We start from the raw sequence: 18,185 nt of genomic DNA on the forward strand, positions 1-18,185 counted from the left end.
GAGAGAGAGAGAGAGACAGGGGAGGGAGAGGAGAGGAGAGCAGAGAGAACAGCCGATGTGCATGTGATGGAGAGAGCGAGAGGCGGAGAGGCAGAGGCTGCTGGATGCTGCAGCATTTTTAAGTCGTGCTGCAGCCGAGCTCCCCCCGCCCCCCTCCCTCTCTCCTCCCTCCCTCTCTCTGTCTCGCTCTCTCTCTCTCTCTCTCTTTGATGCTCACTCATGCTTAGCTGAACCTCAGACTAGCTGTTTGCATATTTGATTGGCACCTCGCTCTGGAAACACCTTTCTGGATGATGAGCGTACCGATGTTATTTACAGAATCGCTCGGTTACATAATCGCCAGCGCTTCAAGGGGGGGGGGGGCATTTACATCATATGCCTTATGAGATTTTGTCATGCAGTCTGTAATCAGCATGTCCCAAAGATGTGAGGGAGAAGGAAAAAAAACATGGGAAGACAGACAGAGAGAGAGAGAGAGAGAGAGAGAGAGCACTGGCAGCCATTTTCCCTGTTGTTGGATGAGAGAAAGTGCTCAGTCATCCCTACCTGAGTGAGTCACAACTACAGCCCCCCCCCGCCCCACCCCACCCCTCCTCCCTCACCCCCCACTCCTCCTCCTCCTCCCCCCATCTCACCCTCCTATCAGACCAGACATGCCCAGTCAGCAGCACAGACACTCCTTGGATGGTTGATATGACAACAACCGATTTTGACTTTATTTAATTTTTTTTTTTTTTTTTGGCCCAACCACATTTGGTTTTGGGACAAGGCATGGAGAAATAACTGGTTGCACCGTACATCAGGATATCAAAAGACATCAACTGGTGCATCAATAAACGTTTGACATTCATACCCAGTGAAGAGGATGTAATAGAAGTAAAGTGATACATTTGATGTACATATTAAATGGTATTTTGCTGTTGCAGTGGGGAGGAAAACCTTGTCATTTGGTCTTGGACTGTATGGAGTCACACCGCCCTCTGGTGGCCACTGCAAATATGACATCATGACACAGCATTATGGTTGTATTGCTGTCTGACCTATAAATGGCTATTCAGACAGTTCATGGACAAATTATAAGCTATAAAATCGTCACTTGCCCCCCCCTCCTCCCTCACCCTTTTTCTCCTTCAGTCTCCTTATCTCTCCCCCCTCATTCAGTTCACTTGCATAGAACCACTCCTGTCTTAAAGCTGGTCTGATGGGGAAAAAAAGGAATGAATGCTAATTTTCTTAAGCCGTTTAGTTGAATATGATTGATATGATATGATATGATGATAACCCTTAAAAAGAAATCCCACCGCAGAAGAGAATTTTAATTTCTATGATCTTGGAGTTTGATAAATATTTGTGAATAGCATCAAATCTCCTCCAAAGGTTTGGGTTGCTTCCATCAGTTTCATCATTAATCAATCATAAATAAAAAGAAACTGGGACTCAGAATGCAGTAGCAGTAATATTCAGCAGCAGCTCCTCATGCTGGTTATTTGAGGTCTTGTCAAGAATGACACCATGTTCATTGTCCATGTCACCACCAGTTCATAAACATTCAAATGACTCTGCCAGAAGCTCTTCTACCGTTCCCAATGATATCTGCAAAATCAAAACACGGCCTCTCTCTGCCGTCCCAACGGCAATAGAAACAATGGTAGATGTGACTGGATTGGGGAATCCATGACACTATCCCTCCAGTTTGATTCCCAAAATAGATTTTGACTTTGTTTGATGTTGTTTGGAGCGGGACACTTTCATTCTGTTTGGGGGTTAGATATTGTGAACATTCACACAGTCATGTGGTTTTAAGAAAAAATTTATTCACATTGATATCAGTACATTTTTTGAGTGTGCATTTTTTACATACAGTATTTGTGCATGTGGATAAGTCTATATGTGTGCATTTGTCTTCACATGCCTTCTCACAAGCTTGCTCTGTGACAGAATTGACATGTTTCTGTATGTTGTGTATGTACTGGGGCGCAAAAGGTACATGATCAGTTTTACAATTTCACTTGAATACTTTTTTTGTACAATTCCCTTTCATTTAAGAGAGACAGAACAAGAAACAAAAAAAAGAAAGAAAAAAAAGAAAAACCCAGATGCGAGGTCAGGTCTTAGCAGTACATAGATACACTGGACAGGTACAGGTAATATCGAGCTTATTAACAGATGAACAGATAGCACTCTCACTCTAACAGTTAATATCTCACATTCTACTAATCTAGGCTACCACACTAACTCACATTCCCGAGGAGAGGAGTTCCTTACTCCTCCTCTTCCTCCTTCTCCATAATTTATCCCTCTTCCTCTTTTCTCCCGTGCGTTTGTCCATGTCCTCCTTTGTCATGTTCTCCTCTCTCTCCCCTCCTGCTGCTCTTTACTCCTGGATGTTGAGGATCTGTGCAGACAGTCCGTGGTGCCAGTTCTTCAGTTTGGCAAAGCGGGGGCCTTTCACCTCTGACTCAAACTTCTCTCTGATGGTGGGATGGCAGAACAAGACTGTTACTTATGATAATATATACAATTTTGTATTATGCTTGTTTTATCCAAAGCAAAACACCATTTCCAGGAACATATGGATCCTCAGGGGACTGTCTAGATTTGTGACTCATCCACAGTCAAAATGTGTGCTGCACTGAAATGCTGGTGTCTGCAAAAAGCGAGGAGGCTTGTAACTATAACTTATAACTGTCTCCTCTATTTTTATCGTCTTACCTCGACTTCTGCAGGGCTTCCTCATCTGGGTCTTGCACTGCATGGAGAGAAATGGACAAGAGGGACGGTGAAGACGCAGAAAACACACTGATAAGACTATAAACTGAGGAAAGGAAGGAAGGAAGGAAGGAAGGAGGAGAGGAATGAAGGAAGGGATGAAGGAATGAATGAAGGAATGAAGGAAGGAAAGAAGGAAGGAAGGGAGGGAAGTGAGGGAGGAGGAAGAAGGGAATGAAGAAAGGAAGGAAAGGAGGGAAGGAGTAAAGAAGGAAGGAAGGGAAGAGGGGAGGGGGGGAGGTAGGAAGGAAGGAATGGAGGGAGGAAGGGGGGTCGAAGGAAGGAAGGAAGTGGGGCAGGGAGAAGAAGAAGAAGGGAATGAAGAAAGGAAAGAAGGAGTAAAGATGGAAGGACGGGAAGAGGGGAGGGAGGAAGGAAGGAAGGGGGGGAAAGAAAGAAAGAAAGTAAGAAAGGAATAAAGAAAGAGAGAGAGAGAGATGAGCCAGTGCACTGACAGTATTCGGTGCCTGTGATGTGGGCCAGGATCCTGAAGCTCTTGGACTGCAGGTTGGCGGCGCGGCGAGCCCAGTCGGCCATCTCCTGGCTCCTGTCTCCTGGCCTGATCACTGCCTGGTACACCGGAGACGCACAGTCCACCACCGGGTCCTTAACAGGCAGCGCTCCACTGGAGGGTAGAGACTGCTGTTAGAGCTGCGTGAGTCTTTGTGTTCAGTATACGTTCGTCAGTCACACATTGGCCCTCATTTATAACGTAGAAACCAGCGCAGATCCGGGCGCAGAAATCATCTTACGACAGGGTTCACGTGTGATCCATGAAACGTTCGTATCTCGCCAATCACAGCGTAAGAATGATCGGGCGTTGATAAATGTGGCAATTGAAAACAATCGTCATTTAAATATCACGCCCCTAAATGTTCTCGGTTTAGAGGCCTCGCCCCCAGAGTTTACGACATGGAGATGCGTAATACGTCCAAGAAGAGAAACTTCTCCGACCGGAAGTCAAAGGAAGTCGGAAAAATGCAGTATGGAAAGAAATCACTGCTGCGGTCAACAGCGACAATCGAACTCCAGCTGAGGTTTGAATATTTAATTTATACATCCGTGATATAGCCTATAATAGTAGCCTAATATAAAGCTTGTATCGCAATTCTTTACATTTAGGTGAAGAAAAAATTGTCAGACCTCAAACAAGTAGGCTACCTCAAAATGAAAGAGAAATTAATCTTACACCAGAAAACTGTTAATCCTGTTAATTGCAAACAATTTGAAAATACCTATTTATGTTAGGGATAGGCTATATCACACATAGTCAGGCCTTTACAAAATATGATATTTTGCCATAGGCTACATATTTTTAAGTGATGAATATGTGGCTGCATATGCTTAGATGCCAGTCAGAATATATGGTCTAATAACAATTCTCCGACTCAGCCAGATTTACTCTGCTGCACCGCAAGTCCACGCTGACTGGAAAACTTGCGTACACAAGTTGAGACTTGACGTGAGATTTGATCGTAGCCTCCGCTCACGTCCAAATTGATAAATGCTGAGCTTTGCGTGGAAATGACCGTACGCCCAGTTTTCTGTCGTACGTTCGTTTCGTAAATGAGGGCCATTGTGTTTGTGAAGAGAAGAGTGCTGTCCCATGGTTCAATACCGAAGGAGCTCTAGTGTGCAAACCACGCTCTACTGGTGTGACGTTACACGGTTACATGACTGGGTAGTGCTCCAACAGCATTCTCTGACGGGTGTTAGGAAAGTAAGTCAATACTGACCGGGCAGTAGTGGATTGAGACCTGTGATTGGCTACTCAGAACATTCCCATGCCATGAAATCCCATCAGGCCCTTGAGGCTCTGACGCTACTGGCTGCTTGTCCAGAAGAAGTACCTCGAAGTACTTCTACACACACAACCGCACATTGGGACCATGACGGCCTAGTGGTTAGTGAGGTTTTCCACCAAATGGCCTTGTTTGATCCCCAGTGTCTCCAAGTATCCTTGAGCAAGATACATAACCCCTCCTGCACCTTAACCAGAGTGAAAAGGAGAATTCCTCTCTTGGGGAGACCAAAAAATATAAATGAACAAACATGACAAATGGATGCAAAGTACAACTTACAGACACAGAAATGCAAACCTTACGTTAGTCAACCATGAGGCACCTTTAACCGTAGGATTCACAATCTATGACAGGATCGGGATATTAGTTGTTGAGACAAACGGAGCGACGCACAAGCCGTTCTCAAATCATGAGACAAAGGAGACACATGAGCCATATATGAGACACGGAGAATCCATATATGCGGTGAGTATGGTTGGAATAGGAGCGCTGCTGTACTTACGCCAAGGGGGAGCCAGCTTCCTCGCTGAGGTCACGTGATCAGCCAGGAAGAAAGGATGGAGAGGGATTGGGTAGAGGGCAGCACAGGTGCGGTTGGTGGACGGAATGAGCAGAGGAAAGGGAGTGAAAAGCAAGGAGAAGACATGGTACGGACACAGACAACAAGGAGAAGCCCAGGCAGAGACATCAGAGTCGTAGCACGGTAGATCTACGCATTCAAAAGCTCCTTGTTAATGCTCTCCTTTAAATCCACTTTTTAGACAAAGGACCCTTATTTTGTCAACGCGTGGACCTGAGAATAAGAGCTGGGTTTGATTGAACCTAAGGTGAGTTAGAGCAGACTGTGTGGTTGGAGAGAGTGCGTGAAGGAGGGCAGGGGGATTAGTATGGCAGTGTGAACTCACCCTTCATGTCCCTTGGCCTGCGACTGTCCTGCAATGGCGTCCATGATGGCGTCCTGAGAGTACATGCTGATCGGCGTGTTGTACTGGGCGTGAACGATGGTGGCCTTCCCACCTGGACCCCTCACCTCAATGGGCTTGTGGGTGGACAGGGCGGAGTCTTTCAGAGCTATGGGGTTGAAGCTGGGAGTATACTCCACACTATCAGTGTCAGGGGAGGGGGTCAGTCGGTTGGGGGGGGGTGCAGGGGTGAGGGGAGTCAAGACCAAATGTTAACAGGCAGAGGGAGGCGGGGGAGGCGATGGCGGGGTTGAGAGTTTCAGACGACCAGAGACGACGAGGAGGCGGGGAGAGGAGAAGAGAGACAAACAGAGGAGACACCGAAGTGAAGGGAGGTAACAGGACTGACTGTAGTAACGGGACTGACAGACAGATGGGGCTGTTCTATCACTCAAGTTACTGTAGCTGCTGCTTTGTGGGGCCTCATGTATTTATACTCTGCTACACAGAACACATACACATCACACTGTGCCTATCGAAAAACAGAGGCTTTGTCCACCGTGGCTTACAGTAGTTAAGCTGTTAAACCTCTTTATGGTAATATTCATGGTACACTGCCAGTCTAAGAACAAAATACAAGCTTTTACCAAGTAGGAAAAAGAATGATACAGCTAACATACAACTCCATACAAAACCGACCATGCCGATGTATCACAACTACCACCATGCCAGGCTGCTATAATCAGACAGATTATTATCTGTATGTTTCAAATGACACACAGCGAAATACAAGTACCACAAAATGTAAAATCTACACACTACTACCAAACATGTATACAGCACACAATAATATACATAGATATAAATCCATTCATATCCACAAGATGTGTTGCACATACAAAGGGAACCAGATGCAGTTAATGACGCATCTCAAATTTTCAGCCTGCAGTTTATTTATTAGTGCAATTACATGGAAACAAATGACCAGCGCGCTCAGTATGCTGTTACAGCATGTTAAAAGCTGCATTATGTCAGCCATGTCTGCTGTGAATACAGCACACAGCTGAGGTCCAACCCCACACACATTAATCCATCTTAGACACAACTTCACTTCACGCCAAAATCATCAAAGTTCTCCAGATGCAAATACTCTCTTTCTGTCTTTCTCTCTCTCTCTCTCTCTCTCCTCTCTCGCTCTCTCTCTCTCTCTCTCTCTCACACACACACACACTAACTGAGACTAACTGAGGCATAGTTCATGCACATTAAACACTCTAAAAACTGTAATGGTACTGACTTTGCAGCTGTGTTTGCAATGACCTGTAACACACCAGAGAGAGCGAGACCAACAGACAGAAGGAGAACGAGACAGAGAGAGAGAAAGAGAGAATGTAATGAATTAACAGAGGTAATGTGGAGATAACAATGGTTCTGTGTGTGTAGGAAACTGTCCAACTCCAGCATTATGCTACAGGCTGGAATAGCTACCGTGTCTCATCAGCGGGATATTTCCCAGCTTCCCCTGCGTCCTTCATGACTGACTGACAAGAGCAGAAGCGCCTCAATCACATGACACATAGCACAGACACAAATACAGTATACACACATACACAAACACAAAAATATCACCTGTTCTAATTATGTCAGAACAGTGGCCATCACACATATGTGCACGTGTACAGGGTACACTAGATGAAGTGGAGCACACTTGGCTGCACCTCCATGCACGTGGGACATCTCCGTGCTGGACGCATATAGAGAGGGGATCTATCTCAGGGTTGGCAAGGGGGCATCCAGGGGATTCAGGATGATGGTGTGTAACCAGAGCGGAACATTCCATGACCATGTAGAACAGCTGCTCCCTGTGTGTGTGTGTGTGTGTGCCAGTGGAATGAGGGTCGCCCCATACTGGAGAGGTGGGGCCACTGGCATGATACTGCCATCATCATCCTGCTGCCTGATGGCTGCACGTTCCGCGACACGTTTTACCGTCGGTGTTACAGTAAAGCTGCTCAGCTCCAGAGGGGAAACACATTAGCGGAGAATGATACTTGGACATGATATGTCATGGGCCAAGCAGATTACGCCCCTAAATCAACCTCCTGCTCCTGCCGTCCCACTGAGGAGAACTGCCTCAACGGTAGACCCACTTAAAGTCCCTCTTAACTCCAGCTATTACAACACACTTCAGTATGGGCCTTAGACTGCCGGTCTGCTGTTCTTTCAGACAAACAGAGGATGTTTGAGGTCTTGAAGAATGACATAGGAACAACTTGTAAAAAACAATGGTATTACTCTTTAAAGTCACTCTCCTGTGACCTCACCAATAATTTTAAAACCATCAAACAAGCCTTGCAAAGTGAACTCCAACTCATTCCTGGAAACTGAACCAGGCTTTGCATTCCCATCAACAACATCAGACAGCAGAGGAACCCACACACTGATTTGCAAGCCTAAAAAAAGGAATCAGGTAGCCGAGATAGCAAAAAGAGTTTTTTAATAAGACATGGTACATAAAAGAACTTTCCACTCATAATGGCCAGATGGACATCTTAGGCTGAAACGTCTGCTGCAATTACTCTAGCAAATTTTAGCACCATGTCTTAATAAAGAACTCTTTTTGCCACCTCAGCACCCTGATTTCCTTTTTTTGAGGCTTTTTTATGCTCTAGCAAACCAGTGTATGGGTTCCCCGGCTGTCTAAATTTCTTGTATGATTCATCTAAACCTACGCACCCGAAGAAACCAACAGCTATTTTGGCGAGACAGCCGCAGTATCAAAAACTAATTTCACAGTCCCATCCTCATACTCCCACTGTCCACCTGGACCTCATTTTATTTGTCTGATGGAGACGATCAGTGAGTGTTTTCGGAAGAACTTTTGAGACATTTGAATTGCGGAGATGAGGTCACTCGAGGTGGCCTTTAGTAAAGTGCCTCCAATCTGTCTGTAACACAGATCCTCAAATAACCCTGTAGTGTGATAGGTCACCTGCTACTCTGTTACCTGGAGACTGGCCAGGTGTGTTTGTGTGCACGTTCCAGAAATAGAGCGGAATGTATCCTGGGATAATGATGGAAAGTTCTGAGTATATTTTTTCATCACGGCCTTGTTAATGTGACAAACAAGGAAGGCGCAGGGTGGCGTGATGTGCACGCCAAAAGGCCCATTCCTCCAGAGTGACGGACAGTTAGGCTGGGAGTCATGTTGTGACTTATTACAGATGAACAGTGCTCAGTGACTTCACCTGTTAGGCTCTGTTTAACCTGCCGTTGCATTAGTTTGTGTTGCGTTAGTTTGGTGGGATTGTTGGTTGTAGCGTTGTCTTCAAGTGAGTTAGGCCTTCTTCTCCTCTCAGTGTCACATGACCGGAGGTTAGTCCTCCTGTGGTTACCTACCCTAGGAGCGACAGTCTGCTGGCAGCCGCCGGCCGCTCTCCTAACTTTCCCTGCATCAGCTCCATCTCTCTGAGAGTCTGGGCAGAGTAAAGGCCGATGGGGGAGTTGTACTGCCCCCGCTGGCCAGGTGGAGAAACTGCAGCCGGTGTGGGCGAGGCGGGGGGTTTGACCGGGGTCGGAGGGGCCGGCGGCTCCGGTTGATTTTTAGGGGCTTGGAAGAGATTCTTTGTGGAGGGTCTTTTAGCCAGGCGGATCCCATAGGACACTGGCTGCTCCATTTCAGCCTCTTCTCCAACAACTTTAGGCCCAATTTCCTCTTTTACCCCCTCCTTAAAAAGGAGGAGAAGAGGTCAGATAGATAGATAGATAGATAGATAGATAGATGGATAGATATTAAAGAAAGTGAAAGGCAAAATGAGAGAAAAGGTAGGAGCTTGTTTTTTCCTCATTCTTCCTCCACTGGTTGGTGTTCCTGGCTTGTTGACCTCTGACCCCTAGGCTGCTCCAAAATTCCTGCAGTTGCACTGTGAATATTTTACACTAGAGGGCAGCAGGACACAGCCAGTGGCCCAATAGTGCTTCTTGGTGTCAATACGATGGCGTTCATACAAACACAGGACAATAACACAAGCTCACAAATACACAAAACACATACATACAGACATACATCTTATCTATGTGTGGATAGATTGTATTTTTTGTGTTGATTTATTTGTTAAACTGTTTGTTAAGACATGTGGGTGCATTTACTTGCTAATGAGTATCCCATGTGTGTTTATACCTTCTGGTGGGGGATGACTGGCATTGGCGAGTCCATTCTTGGAGTTGCTGTGGGAACTGGTGCGGGACGTCTTGACCTAATGACCGAAATTTAAATTATTAATTATTAATAACATTTAAATACAAATTCAATTGCCATAATAGATAGGCCACCAATGATTTTTTCTCCCTCCAAACACCAAATATGTCTACACTGATTTGTCCCTTAAAGCAATATTACCCGTCTCCACTGCCCTAAAGAAATTGCTTGCATATCGTCTATTTAAGCCAGTGGAGAAGCATGTTTATTGAGTGTGTCCAGAGTGTGTACAGGTTGTTTACTTCTGCATGGAGAGTGCCAGTTTGATGGTGGCAGACTTGATCTTGTTCTGGGCCTCCAGGTGCGTCATCCCGTCGGTGCTGACCCCGTCGATGGCTGAGATGATGTCACCCTGGGCCAGGCTGCCGCCCGCCGCCTTGCTGCCTGGAGTTATCTATGGAGGGGTCGACAGAGCAGGTCACACTAGAACCCCTGACACAGATTCCTCGGGACACACACACACACACACATGCAAATCTGCTTGAAAAAACACATAAAAACACACTTGTACACATACAAACACAGTATTACAGACTGGGGGTTATATCTATGCGTGCTGACATACATACACCAGTATGAAAGTCCAAATAGGGGGAAAATAGCCTGATACACATTATATGATGAAGTGCCCTAATACAACTGCTCTAACAATAAGCTTTTCTTGTGTACAACCTAATTCCCCAGGCTGAAATAAGAAACTAAGAGCTAGATGCATATGAGGCAAAATGAAAAGCACTTTTGTTCAATTCACAGTTTTAGCATGTCCGCCGCAGGTCTAAGCGTCATTCCAGCTCAGCTGACGCATGACTTCTTCTGGGATAGCCTGTAGTGTAGCACCTGATTCCACACTGTTATTTATTCTGTATGGCGGTTCAATAAATAAGCCTGATGAGCCAAGCCTTAAAGGTAAAGAGAAAAGCTGATGAAGTGAAATAAACAAATCCTTCAGCCCCACGTGAAGGGCTGGATAACATCTCTGTGTTAAGCCGACCGGCGGAGTGGAACCACACTTTCTCCGAGACTCTAATCAATCTCAACAGCAATAAATAGGCAGTCTGGCAGAAATACCGATTAAATGAATTCGCCATCGCATTTTAGGGACATAAAACGCTCCTAATAAGCAGACACAGACTGTTTTAGTGACGGAAGAAGTATTGGGAGTTCCAGTTACAGAGCCACCGAGTGTGAAGTAACGGAATAATGTAAATTCTAATGTTAATGATAATGTCAGCAGCTGTATCTTGTGTGCTAATGGGATTGATTGGGCCCTGGGTTAGGGACTATGGCTGGAATCCAATAGCAGAGGATAGGGATAGGATCAGCCTGTGTACATGGTCTAGAGCAGGGGTTCCCAACCCCCAGGCCGCGGACCAGTGCCGGGCCGCAGAGGTGCTACTTCTGGGCCACGGAATGGCTGAGGAATTATAATTTTCTTTGTCATAAAAAAAATAAATCAAAAATTGTTTAATTTTCGCACCTACATGAGTCATGTTATTTCATCCAAAACATCAAAAATTAGAAATTAGTTTCTTTGACTAGCGGCAGCCGTGTGATCGGTGGAGTTTTGAATGTCGGTTTGGCGGTTCATTAGTTTCCGAACTGCACAGCACAGTGCAGTGTACAGGCAGAGATGAGTGGGCCTCAGCAGACCTCCATGGACCATTTCTTTGCAGGCTGTTCAGGTAAAAGAGATGGTGATGCACAACCGGAAAATGTTACCAAAAAGAAAAGCAAACAAACGTCGCTGCAACAAGGGCTTCATATCTCGTTGCTCATCGAGTTGCCAAAGCTAAAAAGCCCTTTACAATCAGAGAGGAGTTAATTCTGCCCGCTGCAAAAGACATCTGCCGTGAACTTTTGGGGGAAAAAGCAGCTAATATGGTAGGAAATTACTGCCACTAAGAACAGACTTAGAAGCAGACTCGATGTGAGGAATACCCTGCGTGTCTCATTGTCAGCCATCATGCCCCGGTATGATGTTCTTGTGGCCGGCAAGCAAGCCCAGGGGTCTATATCAGTAAGTTGATGCTCATTAATATTTGTAAAGCTAGCTTGATCTCTACATTTACTTTTAGAAATGATAGGCTGAAATCACTGTGTGAGTTGCGTATTGAAGTAATCTCTTTAGTGACGAAAAGGGGAAGAAATGTCTAATTCTGAAGCAGTCTGACGGTTGAAATAGGCTGTTATTTACATAAAATTAGCCTTTGTTGCCCCCTGCTGGTGAGTAAATATATGCAGCTAAAACCATTGTAAAATAGCCTAATAATAGCCTACTTTTTAAAATGCTTTTTTTTTTTTTTGGCTACGATGCATATTAAAATTGACCACCGGTCCGCGATTGTTTGGTCCGTGGCACAATAAAGTTTGGGAACCCCTGGTCTAGAAAATATCTTTCAGACTTGAGACTTGGTTGAGTGACTGAATGGATAAATCCACATAACCATTTTAAAATGCTTTTATTGTGGAGCTAGCAGGCGCACTTATCTGTAAGTGTTTTTTTTTTTCTTGACTCGACCTGTTAAATGAAGATTAAATTGAAAATTTGAAGACAGCAAAATACAAAGCCAAAGAAAAGTGCATTGTACATTGTAACCACCTTCACTCTTTTTCAGCTAAAATGCCACTGTGGTCCTTTGTCCTCTGTCGTCAGGCATAGGTTGACCTTGAACTCAATATGCAGTCTATTACCACTTCTACAAAGCCACATAGAGACTTTCATTGTTAAACTGCACAGAGCAAAGCTTTTAGGGAGCTCAGTATTGGGCAGCGGCAAGAGGCTTGCTGCATATATGCATATATTGGGTCTAGGCTTACAGGCAACTCGTTAAAAAGTTAAAAATAAGCAGCGCTGTTGATGCCTGGCGCTTTGCTCTATTTGACCCCACTGGGTCCCCACAACCCCCCCCTCCCCCCTCCCAAGCACCTGCTGCTGACATTCACACAAGTCTTCCCTCTCTGTCTCTCTCTTTTGCTCACTCAATGATCCCCCTCTATTTACCTTAACCTTCAACCGTCAATCCTCTGCTTTGTCTACTTTTCACATCTCTCTTTCTTCCATGTGTGTTCTTATTCCATTGATTACTTCTGTATATCTATTGTGTATAACTTTGTGTGTGTGTGTGTGTGTGTGTGTGCGTGCACATCAGAAGCTGGTGTTTACGAAGTGGGTGTCAGCAGAAGGTAGAGTTGTGTGTTGAAGTGTAAAACAGAGAGGCTGACTCAGTTCAACACACAAACACATACACACATACACAACATAATCCAATAAATCCATCACACAGTTTTCTATATACGTCACACAGTTTAAACATGAAAATGACAAGCATGCCATTCACTGGAGATTATGTGAGACAACTGGTAGTTCTCTTCCCTCCATTAAGTTGAAAAAACATGTTTGGAAATTTTTAGATCCAATCCACAGGGTGAAACATTTAGCTTACAGAAATACTTTATTTTCCAACCATACAAGAGCTTGTATAAAATTAGCCAATCAGAAGCCAGAGAGACCTATTTAATTTAGTTAGACACATCTTAATATCAGCTAGAAAGCATGTCATTGGACTGAAGTGGGGAGGATGACGCATGGAGATTTTCTGTTAATTAATACTGTTAATTAATTTAATACTGTTAATATTATTACTGCCATTGTCTTGGCCAGGACTCTTGTAAAAGAGAAGCTAGACCTCAAGAGATGAACAAGTTTGGCATAATAACACTAAAAATCAGCAGCAACAGCACTGGACAGTAAAACAGTTTGATGTGTCTTCGTCACAGTGATGATGACCAGCGTCAGAGCTTGTATAACAAGATGTAAGGAATTCACTGTCTTGCCTCATCGCCTTTCCTCTTTCCTTTCTTAGTTCCTGGCAAAAGTAGGCTGAAATCCAAACCTCTGGGGTGTTGCGTCAAACTGTAATGTCACCCTAGATTGTCACGTCAAGCCGCAGTGTTTCATGTGGACCTGTCAGAGCCCATTGCCACCGCAGGATGAACACAAATCCAGCAATACAATGTCATACTGGACATGGATCAAGGCTTCCTGATCCTGGTTAGCAAAGCCCAGGATCAGAAAACAATAAACTAACAGATGTTTGGAGCCATGGACCAATATAACCCAGCCTGATTACCAACAGGGCATCACACACACACATCGGCATGCACACACACACGCACACACACACACACGCACACACACGCACACACACACGCGCATGCACACACACACTCAGGTGAGCAGACCGTTAGAGACTCTCTCCTCCATCGCTTCCTCACCCCCTCCCTCCCTCGCTCGCTCTCCTTCCTCTCTCCCCCTCTCTCATCTCCTTGGGCCTCATTCATCTATCCATACATACATACATACATACATACATACTCCCATCCATCTATCAATCATCCATCCATCCATGATGACACTGTGTATCACTTTAAATGGATGCCCAGAATAAAGCTTACTAAAGGTAACACAAGCTTCCTCCTCGCCGCTCTCCTGTCCCGTTCCCACCCCTCTCTCCATCCACCTCTCCTCCAATGCTATTTAAAGGAAATGCCGTAAATACATCAGCAGACCTCAGTCCTGCCAGAGAGAGAGACTGGGTGTCATGCAGTCTAGTTGCTCTCTATTCCAGAAGTGGAAAGTAACTAGTTAAAACTGGTTATTCTACACTTGTAACTGTATCTGAGTGTGTTTTTTGAGTGAATTTACTTGTACTTTAGTATTTTTTATTACTCTTTAACTTTACTTCCCTTAACTGATTTTTTTATTTTGCTGTGCTAAAAAGAACGATCCCCTAGACGAAGGTGGATAATGACCTGCATGTAAAACTATTTGCAAGATCCACAGCACAGGTGACACATTTTGGGGGGGGGGGGGTGGAGGGGGGGGGGGGGGTGGATAGGAGACATTACTAAGTACTTGAGGATGTTTTTCTTGTAAAAAATCTATTTGAGCAGTTTTCTAGGAAAGCCAACTGGTGTTAACTGGTAGTAGCACTTCTTCTACATGAGTAAAACTATTTCAGGAGTCTTTCCACCGCTGCTCCATTCTATAAATCTCTAAAGAGATTACGTCTGAACCTCCCTATCGTCATCACGCATTGCAACATTACATAACCGCTGCTCGGCCATCGCACACACATAATCACACCTGCACGCACACACACACACACACACACACACACACGCACGTAGACACAAGCACACATGCACAAACATGCCATAGTGTGTACTGTACATGCACCCATTCTAGGTCAAGCAACCTCAAATTCAAGCAGCAGCAATTGACAAAGTTGTTGAAGGTTGATGAAGCTTGTTTATTTAACACTAGGCATGACCAATGCTGTGTGTACATCACTGTGCATCGTCTTTGTTGGTTCATCATTATGTGTCAGTTATTCTGTCATAATGCATATCAGTTTGACATTGTTGGTGCGCTACTTTGTCATAGTTCATCATAATTTGACATTGTCAGTGCATCAATTTGTCATAGTGCATTTCAGGTTGACATTGTCAGACTATTATTTTGTCATAGTGCATTTCAGGTTGACATGCTCAGTACATTATTTTGTCATAGTGCATTTCAGGTTGACATTGTCAGTACATTATTTGGTCATAGTGCATTTCAGTGTGTCATTGTTCATGTGTATTACAGTTGTCATAATGCATGCTGCTTTGTCTTTCTTTGTGAGTGGATGTGTCACAATGCCCTGTGCCCTTACCCTGGAGATGGTGAGGGGCATGTTGAAGTCCTTGCCTCCCTGTAGTCTGAAGCCCCATGGCGCGGGGCCGTTCAGAGTCACTGTGTACGTGCTCATCTTTCGGCTACTGAACCCCGGTAAACGTCAACACTCCTCCTGCTACTCCCTGGCTGTGTGCTTCTTTCTCCTCCTGCTCTGCGCTCCCTCGCTCTCTGTCCTCCCCCGCTATCCTTGTCTCCCAGGCGCTGGTGGTTTCGGTGGCGCTTTCAACCCCGTCGATCCTGGCGTTCTCTGCCTCGTCTCCCTGTCTGCTCCCAGCTCTCAGGACAAACACCCGGGGGTGGTGGTGGTGGTGGTGGTGGTGGTGGTGGTGGTGGAGGAGGGGTGGGTGGGTCAGGTGCCTTGGAACCTCTGTAATGCACACGGGCACAAACACACACACACACACACACATGCACAGATGGAGGGATACACACAGACTCACGCCCACACCCAAGTACACACACGCATAGATAGTCTCACACACACACACACACACACACACACAGAGGGCAGAGCCAAGCTGAGCGATCGCAGACAAACACAAAACTGTCTCTCCCCACTAGAAACTCCCAACAACCTCAACACCCAGACTGTGAAAACCTCCCCAAGCTCTTACCCTGGAAAGTCAACAAACCCCTCAAATATGAATAAAGTGTTAAGTGTGAAAAAGTGCAAATAAGCTGCTAATAACGAGTAGAAGTGTTTCTTGCCTGCAGGGCGCTGAGGGTGAGGGACAGACGGCCTAAGAATAGCCGAGGCGAGTGGAGACTCAGGGGCCCTGGCCCTTATAAGGCCTGTAACGCGAAGCCCCAGAATGCCTTGCTGCCGATTCACATCGCCAATATAGACCCCTCTTACTGCAACACATTCTCTCTCTCTCTCTCTCTCTCTCTCTCTCTCTCTCTCTCACACTCACTGCTGTTGGTCATGGTCCTGGCACCCTATTATCCTTAATCAAGCCTCTGAGTCTTTGTCCTTCATCTCGCTCTCTCTCTCTCTCTCTCTCTCTCTCCTCTCTCAGTCTCCGTCTCTCACAGTCGTTCATTGTGCTCAGGAGGGAAACAACAATTACTGAGAGTTGATTCCCTAGAAACACCCCCACCCACTGATTAAGGTGCCAAATCATGGGTGTGTGTGTGTGTGTATGAGAGAGAGAGAGAGAGAGAGAGAGTATACAGACAAGTGCGTTTGTCATTAGAAATCAGCATCAGCTAGATGTGCTTTGAAGATGGGCTCTTGTTGTCTCCTCTAATCTCTCAGCTCATATCAGGGTTGTTTCGAAGTTTCCGGAGGAAATCAATTAATCGCTAACGGTTGCTGTTACAAGGTTAAGATGAATGAAAATGAAGTTTTCAAACATCATTTAATAGGTTGTGACAGATTTCTCGCCTCCATACATCTTGTGAGAGAGCTTTTTTCCGGATGTTTTTGTGAATCAGTTAGGAGTCACATGCACCACTCACTCATACAGGATCACAGGCGATTCTCAGCCCCCACACACACACGCACAGACACACACACATACACTCAGAAACAGATAGAAAGACCCACATGTGCAAACACACGCACAAACACACAAACACAAACACGTGAGCACACAGTAGGTGGAAATTACTTTCCAGCTATGACGTAGTAGCACAGGAGCATTATTACACACACACCTGGAATGCTAAACATGCTGTCTTGTCCCTCCTTCCCTACACACACACACACACACACACACACATACTGTATGTTGCACCTGTATTCGGGGGGCTACCAAAGGGCCAGCAACCCTAGTAATGTAGTGTGACCTCATATAGCTTTCTAAGAGAGGGGTGGAAAATATGTCTGCACTAATGCCTCCATCTGGTACACTGAGAGAGAAAGGGGGGAGGGGGCAGAGAGCAAGAGACAGGGTGAGAGAGAGAGAGAGAGAGAGAGAGAGAGAGAGAGAGAGAGAGAGAGAGAGAGAGAGAGGGGAAGACATAGCATGACGACTCTATGGATCAACCTCTCTCTCTCACCCACCCACGCCCACCTACACTTACGCAGCAACGGCAGTGCTGACTCCCACCTCTAGAGGGGGCCATAGTTCTGTAGGGACACCTATTCAGGTCAAACAACATATTATTCTCTGTCAAATTTGTCTCTGACACAGATGGGATATGATCTACACTAATACCATTCTGCTCTCTGACATCAAGATGCTCCAGCTGTCAGCTGCAGAGATCACGGATCTCTGCCAGAGGTCAGAGCAAGGAAATTAACCTGATGAGTTATTGAGAATGCACTAATGCATCAGTCAGTCGGAGCTGCGATCCTCTATTGTGCCACAGATGGATGGATGAGGGAGTTGAGGAGCCCAAAATTGGTGGTGGGTTTGTTTCTGATTATTCCACATCACATGAGTTATGTAAAGTTCAGTACATAAAGTTCAGTCCAAGTGATAAAGTTCAGCAACTTCTGTCTGCTGAGTGAAGGCCATTTTGGGACAGTATAATGCTTTAGCGGACAGTGTAATGCATTCGAGGACAGTATAATTCCTTAGGGGACAGTGTAATCCACTGGAGGATGGAATAATCTATTAGATGACTGTATAACGAATTAGAGGACAGTGCAATGAAAATCTAGTTTAAGTATCATCGAGGCCTGGAAAAAGTGATGGAGACAGTGACAAGCCACACAGGATTCAGCAACATTTTTATTTAGAAAAATAAATAAAACCAACACAAAT

The 18,185-nt window shown here is 45.3% G+C and overlaps 1 protein-coding gene across 3 annotated transcripts; it reads right to left on the reverse strand.

Moving 5' to 3' along the window:
* Window positions 1-1,794: 1,794 nt before the first annotated feature.
* On the reverse strand, window positions 1,795-15,723 carry ldb3b (LIM domain binding 3b). Of its 3 annotated transcripts, none has more exons than XM_071523998.1 (9): window positions 15,449-15,723; window positions 9,974-10,125; window positions 9,654-9,729; window positions 6,771-6,793; window positions 5,477-5,656; window positions 5,074-5,097; window positions 3,225-3,394; window positions 2,713-2,749; window positions 1,795-2,471 (listed from the first exon to the last, which is right to left on the reverse strand). In XM_071523998.1, exons 1-9 carry the CDS (start codon window positions 15,542-15,544, stop codon window positions 2,375-2,377), a joined length of 855 nt encoding a protein of 284 aa, XP_071380099.1. In that variant the 5' UTR covers window positions 15,545-15,723; the 3' UTR covers window positions 1,795-2,374. The 3 variants fall into 3 exon arrangements, with proteins under 3 accessions (XP_071380099.1, XP_071380098.1, XP_071380100.1); XM_071523997.1 differs by having other exon boundaries at window positions 5,477-5,674; XM_071523999.1 differs by lacking the exon at window positions 5,074-5,097 and having other exon boundaries at window positions 5,477-5,674.
* Window positions 15,724-18,185: the final 2,462 nt, after the last annotated feature.

Source organism: Centroberyx affinis, unplaced genomic scaffold (genome assembly GCF_046629955.1).
Source record: "Centroberyx affinis isolate AG114_WGS23_722 - 3 ecotype Tasmania unplaced genomic scaffold, CSIRO-AGI_Caff_v1 ptg001131l_1, whole genome shotgun sequence".
In the NCBI taxonomy this organism is placed as follows: domain Eukaryota; kingdom Metazoa; phylum Chordata; class Actinopteri; order Beryciformes; family Berycidae; genus Centroberyx; species Centroberyx affinis.

Bases quoted from the DNA above. Each gene is read 5' to 3' on its own strand.
- ldb3b (XM_071523997.1), bottom strand. From the start codon at position 15,544: ATGAGCACGTACACAGTGACTCTGAACGGCCCCGCGCCATGGGGCTTC. The intron at 3,395-5,073 runs GTAAGTACAGCA...TCTACCCTCCAG, and splicing joins GAAGCTGGCTCCCCCTTGGC to TGGAGCGCTGCCTGTTAAGG. The intron at 2,750-3,224 runs GTCAGTGCACTG...CTCTCCATGCAG, and splicing joins CATCACAGGCACCGAATACT to TGCAAGACCCAGATGAGGAA.